This window comes from Strix uralensis, chromosome 5 (assembly GCF_047716275.1).
Source record: "Strix uralensis isolate ZFMK-TIS-50842 chromosome 5, bStrUra1, whole genome shotgun sequence".
NCBI lineage: Eukaryota > Metazoa > Chordata > Aves > Strigiformes > Strigidae > Strix > Strix uralensis.
The window spans coordinates 17085411-17111869 of record NC_133976.1 but is presented as its reverse complement, the minus strand read 5'-3'; the positions used below and the strand labels follow the sequence as shown (position 1 = coordinate 17111869).

Here is a 26459-nt window from a genome sequence, read left to right as displayed (position 1 = left end):
TTCTAGAAGAGCTTGATAGTTTGCAGTCCAGAAGCATCCTGGCACAAAGTGTAGGAGTCCTGAGTGTACTAAAAGGCCTTTTAATATCCTTAAACAGACTCATCTTGGCCCTCCACCACAAGCCCCCCCACTGGCTCAGGAGCCCCATTTCAGCTCAGCCTTCAGTCCCTGCCTGAGCTATGTCAGAGGAGTACGAGTCTCCAGCTCAGCCAAGCCCATGACTGGCCATGGACTCCATTAACCCAGATCCTGACCCATGGACTGACTTCCTGGCTTGAACTCCCTGCCTTGTCCACCAAGCAGTCACTGGACCTGATCCTGACCCAGCTCTGTGGTTTGCCTTCCCAGCCTGACCTTGTTCTGTCTCATCACCACAAACTTCCCTGATGATCTGGACTCTTAATTGAGCCTGGCCACCATCTCTGGGCTTGCCCTGCATGCCTTGCCCATGCACTGTACAACCAGGCCCTGGCTGGTGAGACCCTGCCCATGCTACCCAGCTCTGCTCCCAGCTCCCCAGCCATTCTGGGGAGGAGTGGCTGCTTCCTGACACAGTCCCTTCCCTCCACTAATGTGTCCCACTACTTACACACTTCAGTGATGGGCCTACACAACTGCCTCTGAAGGTCACCCATAACCCATCGTGTATGCCATACAACATTGTAATATCAAACAATCAAATCTGAAATGTTGCAGAGGCTCTGCATCCTATCCAAATGAAAAAATATGTTCAGCCACCAAAGACTGAGCAAATGAGCAAGTCAAATCACAAATTTCTCCAAAAATATTGAATAAGAATTTTAAAGAGAATATGTCTACATCTATGCTAAAAACACTGATTAAGCATTCCCATTTTTAAGTACTATGCATAAAATATTCTTGTCAGGTTTAATCTTAATGAGCAAAAAGACACAGTGTTTTGAGATACATAATAGCCTGAATTCACCCTTAACAAAAATATTTATTTTCTTGGATGAAGATCAAACAGCAGTGAATTTGGATTTTCTAACTTTAAAATTTAACTGTTTGAGAGAACTGAAACATCAAAGAGGCTGTTAGTCCTTGAGAGAGAAAAAGATTACACTCCACAGCAGCCCATGGGTGAGGGTCAACAGTTTGAAGTACTTCTTAACAATGATCTATTCCCTCTACAAGTTATCAGTTCAGTATGGAGTACAACATCAGGTTGTGGTTTTCCAAACCTTGAATGCAATGGCAGTCAAGATAGCTTACTGACAGTTTCTCTGTAGCTAACAATTATGACTGGGAGTGTCACTTTAACTTAATGAACTTAGTGATGAATGTGTTAGAAATAAACCTTAAGCACATTCTCATCTGTAGGATTACCACTGTTTGGAACAAAGGCAAAGCCCTACTGCTACTGACAAAACACAACACAGACTTCTTTTTTATTTCAGCTGAAGCTTGGTTAAAGACTGGCACAAAAAAAGTAACTTGTCTCTTTACAGGTAATCAATGCTCTAAAATAATTGTGGAACGTATACTCAGACTGTATGCCTCAAAAATCCATGTTACGTGCCTATGTATAACATAATTTCCATTTATCTCAGAGAAGAATTGTGTTCTGGCAGGGAGGCTAAGAGCCAGGAATTTCTGAGATTTGATCTAATTTCCAGGCATGTTCTAGGGTAAGTCATTTGATGCTTCTGTCTCTACTTCCCTTTTGGGAAAATGATGATAAATGAGAAACTGAACATGTTATAAATTTTACATAACTAGTATTGAAAAAATGCCTTTGAAGCGGAAAGGTTCTAAATAAATGCCAATATTAAATACACCAAAGGTCAGTGTACTCTGAAGAAACTAAACAGCATTTTACTAATTTAACAGTATATAGATAATGCCCTTTTGGTTAATCCCATTTTCACTGGTTGATGAGAGGTCATTACTCAACCCTAGTGTTTTAGTACCAACACCTATTTCAACATTATAAGTAAAGTTCCATAACGTAACTTATGTCAATAACTATCTGCAGGTTTTACGTAATACAGTCTCTAAAATGAGGAAACAATACAGCTCTTTACAGATACTACTTAAGAGTCATCATATGCAAAGTACATACACAAATTATTAGTGAATTACAATGAGATTGTGAAAACACAAAAAGTTTGTTGCCAATCACATACCCGCCTTTAATATAGTCAAGGAATGAAACTTCTGTTTCAATTAGGAAGGAAAGCAATGTTACCTGAAAGCAAATAAAAGAGAGTCAGACAAGAATTGTCATTTCCCAGCTGAACAAGTAGAGACATAAGCACAATGTTTTTGGAGCTCTACCCTTAAGTAGTAATTTCCTACAGTATTAGGGAAAAAAGATTAAAAAAATTTATGAAACCATTTCAATAGGCAGTTCTTGAAAAACAAGAGACAAATTTGGAAGTCTACTACAATTGCTTTTTTTTTTTTTTTTTAAGCAAAATGTAAGGGATGAAAGACTATTCCAGGGCAGGTTACCACATGCATGTCTTCTGATCACTGTGCACTACATCTACACACAAATATTAGAGGCTAGATGATAATGTATCTATTCTATGAGTACTTCAACATTGTTTAAAGAACTCAGTTACAATTATTTATGTCATTTCTCATCTCACATTAAAAGCGGTATTGAGTATTGATGCAAGACAAGAATGCAAAAAACCAGTAAATTATACATATGAAATATATAAAAAATCTAAAGTAGAAAATACGAAAAATGCAAAGGTAAAAAATGTCTTCATTCCCAGCTTTTATTCAGAAATGATATAGGTTGGAAACACAGACAGTGGTCTAAAGGTACTACTGGCATTTCCAGTACTCGAGTTACAGAAGTATAAAATCAATGGAAAAGATCCAACATTTAAGATCTTCATATACTGCACATTTATGAATCAAAGAATTCAATCTAAATTATTTTTGTTTTATTTATAAAGTGACATAAACTCTCTCACAACAAAAGTGCATCAGGGAGTCAGCAAAAACTGCTCAAGTAACTACTCAAAGCAAATTAATTGATAATGATACAAAGAAAAAAAGGGGATGGAAGTTTGTCACAAAATTCAATTTGCCTCCAACTGCAACAAAATATGAAAACTTAAAATATTCCTATGTTGTAAAATTGAACCCAGAATGAGATTACAGGCAGTAATTCTGTCTTCTATCCTACTTCCTTTGTCACAGGTTCTCTGTGATTCTTAGTGACTTACAAAGTTTAAAAACATCAAATTACCCTTCTAGTTGATCACAGAAGACCATAACAAAGTTCTACCAGACTATCGATAGCATACTCTTGCATATAAGACTGAAATTATTATGCATTTTCCCACTGGACACAGTCATTTTAATGGATTGTCTGTCATTACACCTGGTCATCTTGTTCCTAATTAGTTTAAGCAAATGTTTTTAGTGAATCTCATTTTAAAAGGAAAAAAAATGGAAACAGACAACACCTTTCTGAAGTGTTTACTTCCATATAGACAATGACTACCAATGTTGCAAGTTTTATAGAGTGAATTTTAAATTTCACTACTTTGCTTTGTTTGAAACTAATCATGTATTCAGAAACATTTCTGCCTAGTATGCAGTTTGTCTGTCTGAATTTCAGATGACCCCTTAAGTAATAATGAATTGAGATGACTACTGTATGTACATAGTCCTTAAAAGCAGCAGTGTTATAGCAGTCAATGATCTATATCCACTTTACTTAAAGTTTTCCAGAAGCAAACTTCCTATTAGTGAGAAAGATGTTCTTGATGCCTGGTTTGAAAATTTAGAAATCTGTGGGATAAAGAAGTAAGGGCAAATGGGGGCAAAAAGGACTTGATAAAGAAAAGAAGTTACAAAACCAACAGTAGAGAACACTGGCAGAGTAGGAAAGATGAAAGAAAATTGGTAACAACTGTTTATTGGAAATTTCCATGTAATTTGAGACAAAGGATAGTAAGACACAGTTGATTTTGTCTGTCCAAACATGAGCAAAATACATTGTTTCAGATGCAGACAGATAAACATGGTGTTAAAATCTTTAAAATCAAAATCAACAGGAAAATTGTACATGTAAATATGTTTTGCACTAAGCCAGATTTCATAGCTACAGTTCTGAGTACACTTAGTTTTAGTATTGATTTAAAATAAAGTTTTCATAAGTTTCTGACTCACTAATTTAGCGTAATAGAACTTTATTTTAACATGCTAAATTGTAGTAAACGGAATATGTTCACAAAGAATAAATTATCTAATGAATCAGACCTTGTATGATAAATTTTCATGGACAAGCTGCTTCTGCCTATTTTTTACAATTTAAAGCAGCAGCACAAAATAAGTGTTTGTTTTCCTACTGGTGCACAGACTTATACAAGAATGCGTGAATGATGAAACATTCCCTCAAGGCTACATTTCAGAGTGAAGGTAGCCTTACTGACTTCAGTGGAACTGTTCATGTGGAAAAAAAAAACCCACATGCTGAATGTGTTTTCAAAAAACATATCTTATATCTGATTAGGTTTTCCAATATACATTTCTTCAACATTTATCTTCATTTTTCTGTAAACAATGTTTTGAACATCATGGATGCCAGAACACAGAAGCTGAGAAAGTGCTGAAGGGAATTACTTGCATTGTTAGCAAATGGTTCATAAAACAGAAAATGGAATATGAACAAAAGGACATTAAACTCTCATCCCAGACTATACTAACAGATCTTTCAACATAAATTTACAAAAATCTATTGGTAATAAAAAATGTTAACTCTTTTTGGTTTAGCCATGATAAGCATACTAGCTGTTACTGATGCTAGCTCAGCAGTTAAATTTAAAAAGAAAATTGACTTTTTAAAGTGCAGATGTGTTTCAGATAAAGATTAATAATTTCAAGAATTTGACTGAAATTTTGGTATAACTCATTTTGGAAATCATTGGCAACTTAACAGCACATTTGGGACACAGCTTTTATCAGACTCTTCAAACTAAAAAAATCTGAAAACAAATGCTGTATAACAGTAAATAGTTTATTGTTGTGGCCTTCACAGAAAGTTCTATTCTAATCCTGTTAAATTGCAAGTCAGCTACACTCTGTTTCAAGAGAAAAGCACCCAGTAACATAAAATATATTTACTTACTGTTCCAGAATTAACATACTTTTTCTTTTTTCCTTTTTTCTTTGGATTTATTACCTAGAAACATAGATACAAATATTAAAGCAGTATGATTTATGATTTAACGTAAAGGTAAGTGCAGAAATGTAAATGCATGTTTCAATACAGAAAGTAGGCTATTTTCAGTGGATTCTAAATTTATTCAGCATACTGTTTACTTATGCACCTCAACGCTGAGATATATGCATATTTGAAAACTGGTGAATTTATCTTCACGATACCTGCTGGGTAAGCCAGTGCTGTTATTCGCATTTGACAAATAGGGGACCAGGGCAACAGAGGTGAGAGTGTTGATTAAATCTGAGTACTCAGTGAAACACTTCTTTGAATTTTCACAAGATTCTGCATTTTTCTGCATTCCTGAATTGACTGTTTCAGTGTACCATGTCACTACTTCTCCATCTCACAATGCACCTCTTCACATTCCAGTTAACCTGTTTCCATCTTCTACTCAGTATTATCTGAGAAACATAAGAGTTGTTCTAGTTTCTGTATTTGGTGCAATGACAGGATCCGGCTGACAGGAAGAGCAACTGGGGGGACAGATCATACTGTGCCAGAATAGAAACTAGTCAGTAATTTCAAGAAAATGGCAAAGACCACCACCTGACAGGTGTACAGGAGTTGTGGAGGCTCAACGCACTCTCCATACACAAGAATCTTCATGGAACTGGACCACAAAGCATTAAACAGTTTTCCTGAATGTCTTGAACCCATACCTATAAAATTTCTCACTATAGCCACCAATAAAAATTGTTTCCCTTCTGAATACCTACCCATTCAAAGGCACGTCTCACTCAGCTTCATTACATACACATTAAAATATACTCCCGCTTTTTTCAAAATTGCACATGGAATTGGAAGCAAAACATTATTTTGTTAATTAGGTCGATCAACTATCTCCTATATAGCTAGGAAACTCAAATCCTTGTGGCTTACTGCCAAGTTCTACCAAACTACTCACAGATGTTCTATGAATGACAAGGAATGAAAACATTCCCAATTGAAATCTTAGTCACTTAACTGCTATAAAATATTTAAACAATTTTGCCTGAAAATGGGAAAAATAGTAACACATGTGTTCCAAAAATTCTCTTCCCCCAACCAAAATGAAATTACATTTAAAGATCATATTCCTTGCACAACACAGAACAGCTGTGAAATGTAAGGCCGAAAGAAATACATTCAAAGTCTTCCCAAACAGGTTGAACGAGAGTGACTCTTTCCTTCCCTCCAGCATGCCACACAGTTATCTGGTAAGTATTCTTCACAACTTTTACTGTTTTACACATAGATAAGCCCTTTAACACGTAAAAAAAACGGAATAACCCCTGTCCCTCATATTAGCAGTGTCTTGGTGAGCAATGGATTAAATCTGTGCAATGGTGGTTTATAAACAATGCAGCAATTCCTGTTGAACTTAGCCAGAAAGTGACTCCTGCTGACAGTTGCCCAGAAAAGAAAGATGGAGGTAACAGGCTGCCTACCTGCCCTGTGGCCCTTCATTCATATCTCTCCAGAATCCAGTGGTCGAGCCTGAGTTAGCAGCATATTTCTTGCCAGCAGTCATTAAATGCCAAAAAGATTTATCTGAACCTTCTGCTTCAGGTAACTTGACAATTGGCTTCTTATGAATTGCTAGGAAATGCACTAGAGCTTGGAGTGAAATATCATGGGAAACAAGGCATCTAATTGGGATCAAAGATTAATTAAATGACAGCTTATCTCTCTCCTATAATTCCAGATACTATCATTATTATGATATTTATGGGGGTTTTTTCCCCTCAAATTTCAGATAGCTTTATAAATTAAACATTTTTTAGCCTCTGAAACTCTTAAACCCCTGCAGTAACTTGGGAAGCTACATGAACTCTTACCTATTAAAAAAAGGTCATTTGAAAAGATCTTGTATTGCAATGTTTCTAATCTGAAAATATGAGACACCCACTCAAACAAATTTCTCTACCTGACTTGGGTCAGTTTGTAAATACAAAACAATTAAATATTTTGTCCAGTCTATCTTGTTCTGATGTTGCACAGACTGATCAAGTAGAAGCAGTACCAAAGTACAGAGGATAGCAATCATGAGGCAACCATGAGATGCTCAGGAAATGTATGCTACTGCTGGGAGTAAGATATTGACACTATATTTAAGAAACTGCAAAATGACTTAAGATGTTATAACATAATATTCCTGATGGGGTAGGAGTCATGTCAGTGATACAACGGGAGAGGACATTTTCACTGCACACAGTAATGTGCTTTGTGACACTATCCATAGGAAACTGCTGTAAATTACAGTAACTCTGGGGTTGATTTTGGATCTAAATAAGAAAATAAATCCATGGCTTTCAGTTATCTTTGTCCTGCTTTGCACAGCGGCACTTTTGCTCATCTTCAAAATAAAAGGGCAACACATAATTGGAGCACTCTCCTTCTCTACTGTGCATTAGTACTTGCCTAAACCATGATATTTGTGATCACCTATATTAGTAATACGAAATTTTACAAAATACTGAAGTTTAATGGCAGTAATCCAAGACCAATTAAAGGACAGTTTAAGGAATAACAAAGATCTGCACACCATAAAGAAAAAAAAAAAAAAGGCTATAGCCACATAGACTTTCTTTTCATTAGTAGCAAGAATATATTTCCAAGAGGAAGAAAAAACACATTTCAGTTCTGATAGACACCGTGCATGCAAACTGCATGATGCTGGAACTCATGGTGCAACTACAGAAGCTGACCTAAATCCTTCAAAAAGCATACCTAAAACCCAAAAGAAGGTCTTAAGTATTTATTCTGAGGAACATAAGAGGTCTTGAACTTAAACTGTCTACCAGGATAACAATGACTATCAGCTGGATTTGTCTTACATCTGAATGACCCTTGGGAGAAGCAGAACTGAAATAAATTCTGATCATGTGATTAAGATTGCATCAATAAAGATCCTGCAGACAGGAGTTAGGAGTTTCACCAATCTGGACAGATATGTGAGTCTAAATTCAGGAATAGGCTCTTCTACCAGAATGGACAAAGAGGGAATAGACCTGCAGTCCTCAAGTCAGCTATTCATGGAACCATCACAAAAGCAACTACAGCCCGTATGAATCCAAATAGTCACCAGGAAGCATCACACAGCAGGACTGCCTGTATTACCTGCAGTATAATTTGAAGGCAAATTAGCTGCTAATTTAAAAGGGGAGATGCTCACACTAACAAGACTATGTTAAAGGGAGATATGGTGGAAAAAGCTACTCCTATTTTTTCAGATGGCACATATGAACATTGTTGATGTTGGGGCACCTTAGATAGTACTTTCTCCTGAGGAAAGTGAGGAGAGAGGGATAAGATCAAAATCTTGGCTTCTGGTAACACTGGAGATCAAGGATAAAGTTATTAAAGAAATACCAAGAAAAATATCACATACAATGTCCCAGGTAGACACTGGGAAGGAGCTCCAGAATATGAGAAAGGAGAAATACTTCTAGTGACTTCCAAAACAACAGGGAAAAGAAATGCTAAGTGCCTTATTTCTTTTTCAGTTTCTAATGCACTAGGTCTGCATTATATAAGACAAGGGTTGAAACTGCTGACGCAATAACAGGACCCATTTTATGCTACCAGAACTTCTAGAGAGTGTGAGGGCTCTGTGTATGATGACATTTTCCAAGAGAGGGCTGCTTTTATCTAGAATAATCCTACTGGTAATCAGACCTAGGAATGGACATTTGTACTGTGGTGTGATGACAGCAATCTATTGCATGGGTCTAACCCAAAAGAGCAAGGCTCCAAGAACCAAGGCAATATGAAGGAAATTTCTAGTAGGATGCACTGTCACCTTTCCTATCTTTCTCTTATGCACTTTCGGCAGATGTTGTATTTTCCTGGGTTATGTTCATTACCCAACTGATACAAACGTCTTGTAAATTCACTAGAGAGATTATAGCCTCTTCAGTGTGAAAGAAAGGAAAACACAAAAAACCTCAAAACTGGACCATTCTTGTGTTTAATATTATTTATAAACTCTGAAAGAGACAAAAGGTCTCATATTTTGTAATCAGTTTATTTTTATAAAGGATCTGTCAAAGAGTTATCAAGACAGATATACTGTCTGAAAATCGTAAAAAAAAAAAAAATGCACACCAAAAAGGTCTACCTATAACACAGTTCTCTGCGTTCATGACTCCATGATCTGAAGCACTGAATATGAATTTCATACTTGGACTCTTTTAAGGTTCTTCTATTTCCAGCATATAAACACCTTAGAACAATAAATACAGCACAGACTGTACCTTGCCCAAACAGTAGTTTTCTTGTGTTGTATAAATGCTCATATCCAGAAATGAAAGACAGCAAAAATGAGAATTGACTGAGAATGGCAACAAAATAGTGAAGTTAAAAAGAAAACAAAATAGACTCTTTGCAAATCTCAGTAAGTGAGGCTATGAAAGACCTCTGAAGACAGAGCAAAACCTACAGATTCAGCACTTCACCTTAGAGAAACTGAAGGTATCTGGCACAAACCATACACTGTCTATGAGCATGTGTAAGATGGAGGGTGCTAAAAAGCTTTAACACAAATGGCTGGACATATGCATACGTATGTGAAAATGCAACAGCATGTATTTTTCACACAGGGAAATATACAGGCACCTGGAATACATGCATTATTTCCATGTGAAAATTGCTACTCTTGGGCCCTTGCAATGGAGTATCCTTATGGTAATGCTCTAATTAAGCAGACTACCTGTTCCAAAATGCCACCACCACATCAGTATCACGAGACAGATGTGGATTTTTGTGCAAATGCATCAAGAATGCACCAAGAATGCTGAATTAGATGCTCAGGTATTGCTGTGTACCTCAGTACTAGGCTACTGCTGGGTGAAAAAGGAATGGTAAAAGGAAACAGGACAATCAGGCAACTAGACTTAGTTGCCTATTACCTATATCACCTAAATTAGGGATAATCACCTAAATTTGGGGTAATACTTCCTGGCTTTTGTGTGTGTGAACTGAGCACAGAGGGGGCGGGAGGGGGAGGAGGGAGGGAGAGAGAAGTAAGGTGGAACTTTAACACTCCACATTGTTTTACCATGGGAAAGAAATCAATTCCTTTTACAGGAATTCTGGAAGACAACTCCATGTACACAATGTAATACAGTGCAGACACATGCCACAGACGTAGACAAGCCAGTACGTGTACGCAGCATAGTGTAGGTAGACTCCCTACCCCTGGTCCTAAAAGGAGGATAACCATGTTATTTCAGCAACAGAACTGATCATTAGACTAAGATAATCTAGGCATAACTTACTAGCTCAGATGCAGCATAACTCTAACTCTCCTGTACTGCCTCTAGCTGGGGAGCACATTCACAGTATTTGAAGTTACAGTACTACACACTGCTACCTACTGAAGATAAAACTGAAGTGATCTAAGTTATGCATAAAAATAATGGGGACTCAAAACTGAAAGTGAAATTTCTTGAATCTATAAAAACTTAAGCTGGAGTTTAATGCTGCAGAATGTAACGTATTTCCTTAGGAAGAGTCTGTAAATTGACACTTCTCAATGACAAAATACATTTTAAATCTTTTCCTCCTATTGTCTCTGCTTATTTAACACATTTTGAAATTTCATGATACAGTTCTCGTTCCAAACTGAGATTCTTCTGGGATATTAATTTTAAAATGAAGTTTTAATGCAGGAATCTTAATGCTTAGACTTCTATTTCAGTCAATGTTTTGGTGCCCAAATCTGAGACAATTTTTAAAGGGGCCTTCTCAAAAAAAGAGAAAAATGCCAAAAATTAGTCCCTTTATGACACTTTAAGTGTGTGCATCTCAATTTTTATATAGTTTGATCTTGGAAAAAAAAGTTTACCTTTTTTTCAAATTCCAATAGTCTCCAACTACATTAAGAAAGAAGTCTTAAACAAGGGATTTATTAGACGTGAAATAAATAAGCCTGCACAGTTTTGGCCACAGGGCCTTGATGAGAAAAGAGAAGTGAAAGAAGAGGGAATGTGGAGGTAGTGTGCATTCACTGCAGTACACAGTAAGGTCTTACCACAGTTAGAAGTCATCTAACAATATAAAACTCTATAAATGAATTGAAAATTGCCTGTCAATCCCAGTAGCTGGCAGATGTATGAATCCTAAACTGGAAATGAAATGCAAATTTTTAAGCAAAGATAGTAACTGACCATACGAAAAACCCTACCAATAAATAAGCTAAATTTTCTGTCACTTGTAAACCCTGTATCAAAACTCTAATGATTCTAAAGTCTGCACTTAAGATCAAAGGCATGTGACTCTGAATCTGATGTAGAAATCACCAGATGTACTTTGGAAAGGAGAAAATATCATACAACACATGTAACAGTTGGCAAAAGGAGAAATAAATGACAAATTGTTCATTCACAAATGGGGGCAACCCAGTACGTGCTCCAAGCTATGTCATACCAACCCAGCTGCTCGAAGGGCTCTCCTTGCTCTGTCACAGTCCAGTGTGTATACACATGCACACATACCTACTTGTTTTTAAACCTTTTTATGAAGCAACACTTTTAGATTCTCTATTCTTCTTTATAAAAGGAGAAATGTGAAATAATCCCATAGTTTGACAAGCACTGTGCAGATTTGACCAGTTTGCCACAAAAACAGTGGGTGTTCTCATTTATTTCCTCAAAGTGCGAAAATACTCACAATACTTACCTCATAGACATTGAACTGAGATTGCCCTCTCGACAATTCTCTGTAACTTGTTGTGAATTCTCCAATGAAATCATGGCTGTATAAAAAAAAAAAAAAAAAGTTTTTCAAATCAAATGCACAACATTTAGCAATTTAAACATGTATTATACCTATTTATGAAAAAGAGCAGCACAGCCAATATGAACTGACACCCAAGAAAGGAGCAATGGTAAAAGATATAATTTGCTTTAAAATCTTCATTTCTCCTTCTGTTGTGTGTTCACTCCATTAGTCAAAAAATGTAGAGATGAAAAGCATTAGTTTAAATCTTTCTGATGGCTTCTACTTAACTTAGCTGCAGAATGAGGACTAGGTTGTAAATTAGTGATCTGACCCCAGTGTAAGTTTACAGAATCTGAAAAACGAGAGCGGGCTATCAAAGACTATCACCATTTTCTCACTGGATAACCACTGGCACCACAGACTCTGAACTATGTGCAAGAATATGTTGGAGAAAGGGACGTATTAAGAGTGTGAAAGGATTAGCTTAAACCAGAAAAGACCAGCCCTACCGATTTGTGCAATGTGACGTTGAACGGTACTTCTAAGGGGAAGATCCAAAGATTATTTCAGCTGCTATGTCTTCCCATCTGAGAGGAGAAAGCAATCCACTGAGGCTACTCAGCTTACAGTATTAGGCATCACTGGAAAGCAGATCTTAACACTAAAGCAGTGATTATCAAGCTTCCACTTTATAAATTCTATCCCTGCTCCAAGAATGCATTCAACAGCAATCCTGTGCTGTCACCCGCGTTTTGAAAACTGTTAACTCTTAACCAGGGGATGACAGGCTGCAAGGAGCCACTGTGAGCAGGGTGGCCAGAGGGAGCGTAGTGGATGAAGCACCACTGAGAAAGGCGGCTGGGGTCAGGGAGCTGGGGCACAGAAACCACAGGGCTGCCAGAAGTAACTGAACTGCAGGTTCATATCTCAGACAGGTACCTGGAATGGAAGCGACTGCAGGGGTTAGAGCCTAATAGCTGGCTACACAACTCCCAGCAGTCACAAGACCCGTTTCCATGCTCCACTCTTCCCAGCTAAACTTTCCTCACTGTTGCTCCAACTCCCATTTCCCCCTGTCCTGTCTTCCTCTGTTTTCACGGTTGTTCCCTAACAAGGTGTTGTATCGCTTCTACACTCTACCTCCACATCTGGTGAGCTACGAAACTAACTTTTTTACCTTCCCTCCAATGGTAAACTAGGATAGAAAGTAAAAGTTTTATGACTTTGTTACTTGTAAAATTTGTTTTTAAGAAATATAGCACACTTCTAATTAAGCTATAAATATTAAAAGCAAATTTCAATAAAACTGAATGTTGCAAGAAGAGAAAAAAATGGAAACAATTCACAGCAACGTTAAATTTCTTTCCTGATTTATTCATAATGAAATGAAAAACACCAAACCCCAAATATAAATCTCACTTTCTGAAACCAGCATATATTTGAAAAATACATAAACCAAACAATTAAAAGGTCCAGTCATCATGCTAATGCGCATGAAGTAAGCAAAGCATCCTGTACGAAAGCCTGAGAAATACTATATAGTGAAGATATTCCTTAAAAACTCAGATTCAGAATGGATCACCTCTCATGAAACACTCTCTTTCCAGTTTGGAGATCAGGAAGTTGCCTCTGAGAGAGACAGACTAAGACTTTTCTTAAAAAACATATTTTGGAGGTATCACCTCCTCTGATTAAATGGTCTCCAGATTGCAATGATTCTTTAACCAGGGGAAGAGAGGAAGCCACCCATACAGTCTATAGAACTTGAGTTCTGTATGTATGTAGCACATAAGGTGTATTTAAACTTGGGTAACCACAGCGCTGGAGAAAAATGTACCCTGGTTAAAGAGGAACCTTTCCCTTTCACAACAGTTCTTACCTTACATTTTCAAGTCAGCTTGTGTATTTCAAAGGCAGATATTCAAACAATAGCTCAATGACTACCTACAAACATGCTGCAGCAAATAGAGGAAACGTAAGCATTTCCAGACAGGGCTGTGTCTGAGGGAAAAAAATCTGTACCACTTGAAAGTAATTGTTTCTTTAATTCTAAGAGACACTAGAAAGCCTACTTTCCTTGTGGCAATATACACAGACTGACAAGAACTGAGCTAGAAAGATGTAATTCCTCTGAGTAATCACATTAAAAATGTATGGGCATATATAACCAGTCTCAGAGTTCTCTCCACTTAAAAGATCATCAGCCTGCATCTTAACACTCAGGATTCAGATGGATGCTTGCCCCTCCACTAGGTTGGCTCTGAAAGACAAGTGCCTGTCAGACAACATTTGCCTTTGCCAGAAGTATTACTGCTTAAGAAAAACAAGGCACCGATCTCTTCCAATATTCATGATCACACTTCACCAAATGGATGATTAGTCTCTAGATTGAGAATCCAAAGAAGTTATTCTCTTTGCCTTCCTAACACCAAATATTCCTAGACTTTTTTCCATGAGTGGCATATCAGAACACTGAATCAGAGACTCTTCACATACAAAATAATCACTTGAAGCCCATCTCACTAAATCTTCCACTTTTAGCACTCTGAAGTGCTGAAAATCACTTTCAGAATTGTATTAACTTTGATTTTTTTAATGATCTAAAGGAAGAAAACAATGGAAGAAAGGACAATTATCACCAGAAATATGACAAGTAAGGGGAAAAATGGGCTTGTCCAAAGCAATAAAACTTTTTTGTGACTGTTTTGTGACTTCTAAAAGCATCAAGTATTTTGGGGTTTGTCACAGCTCTTAGAAGCAATAAAAGGTATCAATTAGAACAAGTATTTCACATTTTGACAATTTTTGTCCAAAAACTGGTTTGAGACAAAAAAAATTTAATAATTAATAGTGTTAATGTTACAAAGGTCCTGTATTAGTTTTAGTCAAGAAATTTTAAGTGAGATTTGAAAATAAATGAGAACTAAGGATATACAATTACGCCTAACAATGTAATTCGTGAACGTGACAGTAAGAAGCTCAATCCAAAGTACCATGGCACCATTTTTTCAAAGCATAGATAACTCAGAATGGGGAAAAAGGAAAAAAAAAAAAACCTCCTATAAGTCAAGACTTAAGAAGTCAGAGTCAAGTCAGATTCAGAAATCAAGTATATGCACAGTAATGTTGCCTTGCTGATTGCAGAATAACCTGCAATATTCAGTATAACTTGCTCTGCTATCTAGCAGGCTCTCTTATGATCTTTCAAAGGTTGTTCCTGCCCAGTCTGCACATCTCTGGAGCAAACAGATTCAGCATAGCGAGGTGATCAGCTAGTGTAACAATGCCTTATAATCAAAGAGTCCATCAAAAATGGAAATTAATATGAACAGAGTAACAGCAGCATTGTACAAAAAACTGATAGAGTAATTCTCGAATGGATTCACTTCAGATACACTTGGCAATGTCAAAGTTAAATTAGGCACTTAGTTTCTTGCTACGATCACCAGTAAATCATAGGCACCAACAACTGGCAATTTATTCCAGTTAGGATGGATTCAATCAGACTATTTCCCCCCGTAAGCTACTGAAGTAGCTGAAATGATTAGTTCAATCCAGTTGTCTGATTTTTACATTGTCTGAAGTTACATGAGATGAGTGCTGTCTCATCTTTCTGAGAAATTTAACATGTAAGATGTCAGTGTTCTGCCTGCTTCTAAATTTGAAAAAGGTAGAAAGCAAAAGGCAAAAAAATACAATTAGAATAAAAAGGAATACATGTAAATAATATCCTTCACTTTTTGGTTTTTAGATATTAATTTTATAGGTATTCAGAGAGGGATGTGAGCAAAAGCAGATAATCTTTCAAACTATTTGGGAGAGTACAGAGGCTAATGATTGCCTGAATTCCACAGTATGTTGAAGATTTCACTCAGAATTGTGGCTACACAATATTATTTGTCAGATTTCTTCCTTTTCTTTTTAATCACATCTCAGTTTCAGATTTTGGACAAAATGGGACAGCACATGGGGGTTGATACCTTAATGAAATATAGTATTTATTTTTTATTAACTTGACAATATAATTTAATTTTTCATTGTTAGATTATTTTTAAAAAATATTGTTGTTTATACACAAAAGTGTAAATATATCACATTTTTAAGGATTTGGCAAATCTAAGTGAGGAAACAGAGGATGTTAACAGAAATTCATCATTACAATGATGCAGTGATTTTTTGCTAATATGGCTTTCTTAATTTAACTACTTGTATTTTTAATTGCCAGAATATGTTATTTTGTCTCGCCAGGGAATATATAATCAAGAAGGATGAATTTGCACTAGCAGGTATTTATAGAGGGTAAACATGTGATAAGAATGCTTATAAATCAACAGGCTTCAGGGAACCAAAAAGAAAAACGTATAAGCTGAGAAAGCTGAAACTGTTTTTGGACCTTGTCATCAAAGAAATGAATGGCAGCATGGGATACATTTGCCTATTATGATTACAAGATCTGTTGGGTCACAGAAGCACAATATCATTAGCTGTAATACTAGAAGCAAATTGCATTAGCAATATTAAAGACATTACTGTATAATAAATAATATACTCTTAAAAATCCAAATGCAAGTGCATATCCATGTATCTAAAAATATAAATTAAGATTAATAGGAAATATTTAAGACAGACCAATTTAAAGATAAATAGAAATCAACATATTCTTGTACTACATAAAAGATCTCGTACCATGATTTACAAGTACAGTTTCTAACCAAAGTATTAAGATAAAAGCTCGAACACTTTTAAAAGAACAAGAGGTATCAATCCATTCTGATAAAAAATAATTTTATCTTGTTTGTCAAAATAATTTGAAAGGTTAATTTCTTCAGAAAAAAAGGTACACTCAGTACAGACAACAAGCTTGAAAAATAACAGATTGCTCCTCTTGAATTCAGCAACAGAAATTCCACATATATTCCACCATCATCTTGCTAGCAAGGGAGTTATTTAAAACCTGGGTCTTCCAACTCTACAGTTTTACAACAACGTTTTGATGAAGACAGACATGGAAATGAACATTCAAACCCAATCTGAAATTATGATAATTAATAGGTAGTTTCTACATTGCAATATCTAGGCAACCATGAAGTAGCACTTGCAGGCTCATGCACTTTATCGCAGTTGAAAAGCAACGGTTTATGAAGCAGTGTTTTAAGCAAAGTAGATTATAAAATGGATTATGCCTCTCTTCATACATGTACATTAACTAATAACATAATGAGATTCACAAAACTGATCACAAAGCATTCCATCTTACTTGTTCCATGTATGAATATACACACATCATGTTTGAAATAGGCTAATACATCAGCATTTACCACACTTGCAACCCAAACCAGAACTGTAGCACAGCAAAACTTTTTTTCCAGTACCTGTACCTCTAAATATTGATAAATACTATTCTCTAGTCCTGTTCTGGCCACTATATATATTTTAAAACGTGTATAAATATGCATGGATACCCTAAAGTTTAACAACCGAATTAATGTCTTACCTTCCATCTCTATCCCAATCATACACTTCTACTTTAATTGTCCTAAAAACAAAACAAAACACAACCCTATTAAAATACATATTAAAGTGTACCAGGATTGGCTTTAACACTTGTATTTTAATAATATACAGGTGCATCAATTGTGCCGAATCCAGAGGGCAGAATTTTCCAGTCATTTCTCAAGGGGCAGAAAATAGCAAGTCACTCAGGTTACCAAATTAATAGTAAAATACAGTGGAAACTAAGGAAATAATTAAACACATTGGAAGCTTAACTAACATGTTTTTACTTGATGATGCTCTGAATTTTATATGGGTTTTTTGTAAATGATTCTTTAAGCCAGACAGTATTGTCAAAGTTTTTAAGAACATTAACAAACTGGAACTTATTGTGAAAGTTTCTTTGGTACATGCTGTTATCTGGAAAAGGGATATCTACTGTGGGGTAATAACATCTGACAGAAAAAAGTAATATATCCATATTTGAGAAGAAGTGTGCAGAGCTCGAGAGGAGCTTTATATAACAAAATTATTAAACAGGGAAGTACAGATTAAAACCAATGGTAACAATACAAAAAGTAAAGTACATTTAAAGCAGAAAGGAATTCTAGTCCATACATTTTGGTTTTTAAATGAAAATAACTACTCCAGAACACAATAAAACTTCAATCTGGTAGACAGTATTAACCTCTTCTAAACATTGTGCAGTGGTGAAAAATGAAAACTGTGAGATCCACCCAAGATTTTGTGAAGACCCTGTCTGTGGCTGCAGATGAAAGAAACTGTAGTTCTTTAAAGACTGCACTTTTCCCCTCTTAAACTCCTCCGAGCTCTCAGTAGAGGAGGAGGCTGCTGAGGGCTAACTGTCCAAACAGAACAGAAAAGTGCAGCATAATTTTTAAAAATTCCTATAAAGGCAACAGGATAGTTTAGTTCTTTCATCAGACTACACTAGATAACCATCAGATTATACAACATAACCATGACTCCGGCTTCCTAGTATGAAAAAGGATAAGCAGATTGTGGGGTACAGTGGGGAACATGGCAGAGGCAGACTCTGGGTACCAGTTTTTCCCAAACTGACAGATTGCCCTGGACACTGTGGACATTCAACATCCTCTTAGTGAGGCAGGAGATGGTGGGCAAACTGGGTGATACAACGTTAAAGTCTGCCAACACACAAGTACTCAATGCAAACACTTTTTCAATAGGAGAACTAATTAGAATTTATTTCATTTAAATGAGACTTGAAAGCTAAACTAGTAGATTATTATATACTAGTAGATTATTATATACATATTATAATACATGGATCTAAAATATTTTTTTCACAGTATAAAACAGTAACTAATTGGCATATCTCCCAAACCAGAATGACTGTGTGCTGTGATATATTTTTCTAATGACTTTATTCCCACCTTTCACATCTGTCACAGAACCCAGAGCACCAAAATTTGATCTGTGAAACTATCATTATCTGAAAGAGACTTCTGGGGTTTGTGTTTTTATGTATTACCATGCTGAGTTTAGGATTCTAATCCTTACCTTTAGAAAGAAAACTTATAAAACTTATAAAACAAATAAATAAATCTGAACTTTGAATGCTTTTTCTGGACTATCAGCAGATACTAATTTGAATTAATCTGACTGCTAATGAGTATTTCTTAATTTGAAACATATATTGTTGTAGGCAGGATTATGAAGTTCCATGGAGCCTTTTATTCATAAGGCATTCACTGAGTACATTATGTTGAAAGCTTTCACAGTAGAATCAACATGAGAAAACAGTAGTTACAAGATAATTTGAGGCATGATATTATACTTTTTAATTCTCCTTTGGAATGCTGGAGTTATTTCAATATGTCTCTACCACAATATCTTTTTTAATTATTATGAAAACCTTTTTTCTTTAACATGATAAATAGTGCAGCATCCAGAAACTAGCTCATGAGCACTGTTTTGCTTACGTCTTATGCACAGCAAGCTATATACAAATTAAAAACTCTATTTGATTAGAAGGTACTTATCATGAAATTGCTGCATTTTTATTGCATCTAACTGAAAGAGTAAACAACATGGCTGACAACAACTGTATCAAGTACTTCACAAGGAGAGTGCCAGCAACATAGGAGAACCCTTTTTCCTTCAGTTTGAAGGAACGTGACATCAAGTACTGGAAGAGTATCACAGATCAAATAAAGCAGCTAAGATCTGGTAGAAAAGACTAAAAATGGCCATTCCCCCCAAAATTATAACCCCCTCCCCACTTTCCCAGGATAAAACCCCCCACAAGTCAATTAGCTTTTGACTTTTCAATAAGCAGCTTATAAAGACAGAGCTTTAAGTTTATTACTGTGAAAGCATTCTGCTCAGCTTAGTGAATATAAGCACTTCTTACTCTCCTGCTTCTTCAAACTGACTACTGAGATTCACTTAGATGAGTCAAGAGTTGGTTTGTATATCCCCTGACAGTAAATTAAAAGTTCAAGGAATACCTCCCCAGAAGACTAGGCTTTCACGGTAACCGATTAAAATAATTTTAGCGTACACATTTCACTGAATAACTAGCTTAATAATGTAATAGATTTATGACATGGCAAAATCATGTACTGCAGTAACATAAAATCTACACGAACGGATGATCATCATGTACATGGAAGCTGAAAATTAAAACTGAGGTAGAAAAGTAACTACTTAAATTCCAATTTAACATTGATTCAAAGACACTTATAATAGGAAAACTATTAATTTGAGCAAAGTCCTACTTAATCTCCCTGCATGCAGCAATATGTTTCATCAAAGCATCTGGCTTCTACTGATGGAAACATTAGTACACAGTTAGAAGAATACAATACTAAACCTCTTTTTATTTTAATCAATAAGATAAAATACCTTAAATAAGATAGTAAGATATGATCATACCAATCTCAACTTAATAAAATAAAAAATAAGTTTAGGAGTTACAAGGCATTGAGACCAGATTTTTGACCTTTTGCCTTTGAAATACCCAGACAAGTACATTTTGCATCTCATATTTTTCACGCAGTCTGTGTAAAGCTGAATTGAACCTTAGCACACCCATCCATCCATCTACTACATTCAGCTTACGTATTGTACATATTTTTATTCTAGTCTTCATATATTTCCTTCATGATTTTAAACTAAATATTGCACTATACACTGCTAAAAGTATTATGACTAATTGATAAATCTATACTTCCTCAGAGTCTTACCAAAATAATTCCAGCGCTCCAGATTTCAGCTGGCAGAGATAGATAAACTACCGGACATTTAACTGGGTACTTAATACTAACACCAATATCTAACTGCGTTTCAAAAATATGAATGGTGACAACAGAACAAGAAGTCATCAGCAGTGAGTTAAACATTTTCTTTGTTGATATTGTTAGAAGCTAACATGTCAATTTTTTAAGGAGTCTAAAAATATCCATCGTTCCTTAACTAATTTGCTTGTTATGATTGGTAAAATATTGGTTAAAAACATGGTATTATTACCATGTTTTTCAAAGATGGATCCTTTTGCATGTGATCACTAAAAACTTCAAATCTGAAGATCATGATGATTACCTTCTGTGTTTCTCATCTACTTACCTATATATTTTAAAGGCTTTTATTTATCAGCATCCTCTGACATTACAACGTCACCCAAGGAAGACAGATTATCATTGTTTTTCATTGAAACATTATTAAAAAATACTTGTGCGCACTAGTAACAGTGGCCATTCTTCAAATTACTCTTTTCTTTCTGTTTCTTAATCACATCATAGAGAGAAAATTCTTTTTCCAGAAAACACCACTAACATTTCTACAGATTAAGCATATTGGCTTTATTCTTCTAAATTCTATAATGTGATGAGTGGTTTTGAACACATATTATCCTTTCAAAATGCTGATTAAATAACCTAAATAACATCAGGAACTGAACTGCATAGGAAAACTTACATATACATGAATTAGGGGGAAAAAATCGTACATGCTAAGAAAGCTTAACACATAGCTTACCGGTCATAGTCTCCATTACACAGTGCTCTGACAGAAATCTTGAATGCCTGCCACACTGGATTTAATGTATTTTTTACGACTTCTGTTTTGTGGCAGATTGTAAAACTGTAGTAAAAAAAGATACATTTTTTAGCTAGTTAGTTTTTCTTTTGTGTCATCAAACGTGGAATAAAAAGAGCTCCAGTTTGTATTCATTCATACAATGTCCACATAAAATTTAAGATAAGAAAAACAGAAACACAGTGAAATCAAAAAGAAGGAAGGACCAAAGAGGACAGACCTATTTGAGAGAGATTACAGACTAGGGTGCTAAACAACTTTGAACCTAAAATGTTTTTAACCAAAACTTCAACAAGAATTACAACCATTCAGTGAGTTATTTCAGGCGAGAGCAATCTCCATCCTATTTGCTTTAACAGGCCTTGTACAGCCAGGAATCAGTCACAGATCCAGAAAGAAAGTGGTCTGGTAAGGATGACTCTTGCTTAGTGATTAAGAAACTCAGCCCATGGCTTTCTGATTCTTGTTCTCCATTTTATGTCTATGATTTTTTAACCAGGGCTGTCTCAGGTGAAACTGAGATAAGCCTTTGTGAGATCCCATGGTCACCTTCTCTCAGGTGAAATACAATGAATTGTTTTAATGAATTCTGCTTTCTCTAAACAACACAAAATTAAAATACTACTTCTGAATCCTCATCTTGGGGACTGAATTGTTCAAAAGAAAATAGGAGTCAACGTCACTGGTGAAATCACTACTGAAATTCCACATACAGATGTAACTAAAGTTGTCCTTTACAGAATATCTTCCTTACGTTCCAAAGGCCTATGTTTTTATCCTGGCTATGATTCAGAAAGCATGCCTGAAGCTAAGAGACAGAAAAGGGAGCATCCTTCTGCCATGGGTGCAGAAGTAGTGCCCCAACCGCATATTGGATTCAGGACACCAATAAAGAATCAGTGGCTCTACATTAATTTCTTGGAAGGAAGTAGAGAAGCATGGCACTCAAGGCCAAGAGAAACTGCATATAGCAGCACTCCCAGTAATGCCCAGAGAAATTCCACTAATGACCTTAATGTCACTGACAAAGGAGCCGTAAGTCCTCCAGGCTTGCAGTTTAAGATATTCAGCACTTATTCAGGAAACTGTTCCTATAATCTGCCTCAGAGAGGAGAATAGCAGGGAACAGACACACATATACCCATAACATAGGTTTATGTTAACAACTGTTCCAGTTAAGCTACTGAAACAAGTAATATCATACATGTCTAGCCTTTGGTTTGATATGATATTACATGTAAGGACTATCAGTTTCCAAGAAAACTCCACCTGCCAGTAGACCCCCACGTAAGCAGTATGATGACCACAAATTGGCATGTCAAGTCTTAGCAGCAGAACAGGAGAGCTTAACCTACTTTAACAAATTAAAGCATGAATGTAGCAAACAGCCACTTGTAAAAACAAAAATTTCTATTATTTAAGGTATTTTTGAATTCTATTTCCTAGAAATCTTTCAAAAAGATAACGCAGTATAAAATGTTTTTATCTAAAACAATTTCTAAGCATTAGCATATTCTGCAGCTACAATTTTCTTTGAGAATTCTATTTAAAGGCATACCATATCTTAGTAAAAGTAACGGTATTTAACTATTTTCATTACAATTAATTTTCACAGTGCTCTATATTTATCACACATTTAACTCTTAAATCCCTGATTTGCAATATTTGATCTATTTGTTACAATAGTTTTACTGCTATATTGCATAACATAATTAAATCCAACAAACATTATAAAAGAAACTGAGCTTAATCTGACAAATATAAAAACATGGAAATGATATTACTGTCTGCAAATAAGTAAGTTCCCTACTACTTAGCAGCAGAAATACTTAACAGGCATCTACCTGCCATCTTCATTGCTTCGATGAAATACAAGGAAAGGATCAGATTTCCCAAAGAAGTCCTTCTTGTCTAGTTTGTTTGCACAAAACTGCATCAAAACCGAATCCTGAAATGGGTAATACAGAAAAATTACATACAGCATGCAGTTTACTAAACTAAAATTAAAAAAAAAAAAAATCATTGACTAATAACCATACACGTTGAAAACAAAATAAAGGAAAATATCTGCCTTCTAGATGCCCTCTACATATTTGCATTCCTGCAATCTCTATAGTGCAGTTTGAACTGCTGGAACCGAGAATTCCTTCATAGGGAAGTGCAGAGGAAGGGTAAATTTCTATGTTAAATGCCTCAGGATTTTTCCTGTATTTTCTGACATCCAAACTTGCACTTTGAGGAAAGTAGATGCACAGGCAAGGAATGCATATTAGAATTAATTTTAAAAACTCCAGTGAGACACAACTAAGCCTCATTCCTTCAGTGACTTAAACCTGCAGTTTTCTGCTCCTGCTGTCTGTAAAGCAAATAGCTTAGGAGCTTGCTATTAAGAGTCTAGAAGCTTTCAGAAAGTGATCCTGGAAGATACCAAATACACCCATTTTGACGACAAATAATGAGAAAAGTTTCTTTGCTGTGGTCAGGTAAACTGATAGTCACATATGGTCACCTGTTTGGGCAGAGTCAAGAATGCAAGAAAGATTATAAATGCAAAGATAAACCTGCAGACTCACCAGCTAACTGGGGCAGGGCCTGATGGAAGGCCGTGTTCCATAAACAGGTCTACAGGTGTAACAGCAGCAAGAGGAAGACTAGGGAAAATGTGGGCTCAGCACTGAGTGGGGCAGGGGACCAAGTGACAAAGGACATGGAAAAGTCTGTGGTTTTCAGCCTTCTATGCCTTGGTCTTTACTGGTAAGATTTGCCTTCAAGAATCTTGGGCACCTGAGACCCAGCCCTGAGAAAGTCTGGAACAAGGATGACTTGCCCTTGGTAGAAGAGGACCAGGTAAGGGAATATTTAAACAGACTAGACATACAGAAGTGCATGGGACCTGTTAAGATGCACCTGTGAACGCTGATGGAGCTGGCCAATGTCGCTGTGAGGACACTTTCAATTATCTTCGGAAAGTCATGATGTTCAGGGGAAGTTCCTGAGGACTGGGAGAAAGCAAATGTCATTCCTATCTTTGAGAAAGGGCAAGGAAGAGGATCCAGGCCAGTCTTTCCTCAATCTCTGAGAAGATGCAAAGTCCCTGAGAAGAGCAAATAATCCTGGAAAACATTTCCAAACACGTGAAAGACAAGAAGGTGGCTGAATGTCATCACTGCGGATTTTCAAAGGAGAAATTCATGCCTGAACAACCTGAAGCCTTCCCTCCTGAAATGAGTAGCTCAGTAGATGAGGGGAGACTAGTGGATGTTGTTTATTCTTGACCCTAGCATGGCCTTAAACACTGTCTCCCATAATATCCTTGTTCACAAACTGGTGAAATACGGACTAGATAACTGGACAGTGAGGTAGACTGAAAACTGGCTGAACTGCTGGGCTTCAATGGGTCATGATCACCGGCACAAAGTCCAGCTGGAGACTAGTGGTGTACCCCAGGTGTCAAAAGCGGGGCAAATAATATTGAACATCTTCATTAATGACCTGGATGATGAGACAGAGTAAACCCTCAGCAAGTTTGCAAACGACACAAAACTAGTAGTAGTAGAAAGACATGGCCATGCTGGACAATTCCAGCAAAAGGGTCACTGAAATGATTTAGAGATTGGACCATCTCTCATATGAGAGACTGAAAGAGCTGGAATTATTTAGCCTGGAGAAGAAAAGGCTCAGGGGGATCTTATCAATTTGTATAAATACTTGATGGGAGGGAATAAACAGACTCTGCTTAGTGGTATCCAGTGGAAGAATAAGCGGTAACAGGTACAAATTGAAATACAGGAAAATCCATTTAAATACAAGAAAAAAAAACTTTTTAATGTGAGTGTGGTGAACCACTGAAACAGAGGGACTGTGGAGTCTGCTTGGACATACTCAAAATCTGACTGCACAGAGCTCCAAGTAACCTGCTCTAAGAAGAGCAGAAGATTGGACTAGATGATCTCCCAAGGTCTCTTCCAACCTCAGCAATTCAGTGATTCTAAAAATCTTTGCCATTCTGAATATGAGCTATAAAAATTTGGCAAAAAATCTCCGAAGATCAGATAAGAATTAATCCAAATATCGAATAAACTCAGGTAGGAAAATATCACAGAGAAAGTATGTAGCAGCTGGTGAGACAGTGCAAGAGACTCTGTGAGAGAGTATGCACATTAAGGAGCATGACAGAGAATCCAAAAGAGAGTGCAAGAGAGAGAGATTGAGTCCCAAATTCTTTGCAAGCTCCCCTCAGTGATTTTGAACTAGTCCTCATATATGCAAAATTCGAGTGGGGTGAATCTGGAAGAATATGAAGGCCTTGGAAGGCACCTAGTATTTGTCTTCACTAGAAGGGAAAACAAACAAAAAAAATCCTGTTCTGATTACTGATTTAATGACATATTTGTGACTTTTAAGTAGTTTGTTACAACTGGGATATAAATACTGGTCTTGGAGGCTAAACCCAGAATATCAGGAAAAAATTGCCTTTAGTCTCTTTGAAGGTCACCAATAAATGTTTGGGGAGATGGCAAACATCTCTTAAGAATTGTAGGAGTTTAACTTCTTCAGAAATGTAGAAGTACAATTTCTGCAGGAAAGCAATTAAATGATGCACCCATTTTGTCACCTGATAAAACTGTGAACATTTTGATCACGTACTACATACAAATTTTGAGCCGATGTAAAACAGGGAAAAGCCAGGCATTTTCTATGACCATACTTATTCATTCCTACTAGTAACATGGGAATTTCCTACTGCTAAATGGCAGTTATATGAGACTGAGTTGGTGCACCTTATTAATATAACTGTGCGGGACCAGCAGGTTGCCTGGAAAAGGTAAATAAGATTTGAGTCCATGTTCTATTCAAATATACCACTATACTACTTCTGCAGAGAAATAATACAAACTTGACTAATCTGGAAGTAAGGCACAAAATTAAGAATCTGTTTTTACTTCAAGTATCTAATGAAAATAAAGAA

At 36.2% G+C, this 26459-nt stretch overlaps 1 protein-coding gene across 7 annotated transcripts in view; it reads right to left on the bottom strand.

Moving 5' to 3' along the window:
* CPNE8 (copine 8) overlaps positions 1–26459 on the bottom strand; it is a 107127-nt gene that overhangs the window by 28368 nt on the left and 52300 nt on the right. For 4 of the 7 annotated variants that reach the window (XM_074870024.1, XM_074870025.1, XM_074870026.1 and 1 more), the window contains 6 exons: positions 23335–23438; positions 21431–21535; positions 17409–17450; positions 11873–11948; positions 5117–5170; positions 2148–2209 (listed from right to left, as the gene is read on the bottom strand). In XM_074870024.1, coding sequence (XP_074726125.1) covers positions 2148–2209; positions 5117–5170; positions 11873–11948; positions 17409–17450; positions 21431–21535; positions 23335–23438 — 443 coding nt within the window. Of the gene's footprint in view, positions 1–2147; positions 2210–5116; positions 5171–11872; positions 11949–12423; positions 12430–17408; positions 17451–21430; positions 21536–23297; positions 23439–26459 lie in introns of those variants that run through there. The other 3 variants (XM_074870029.1, XR_012629138.1, XM_074870028.1) reach the window with 3 other exon arrangements.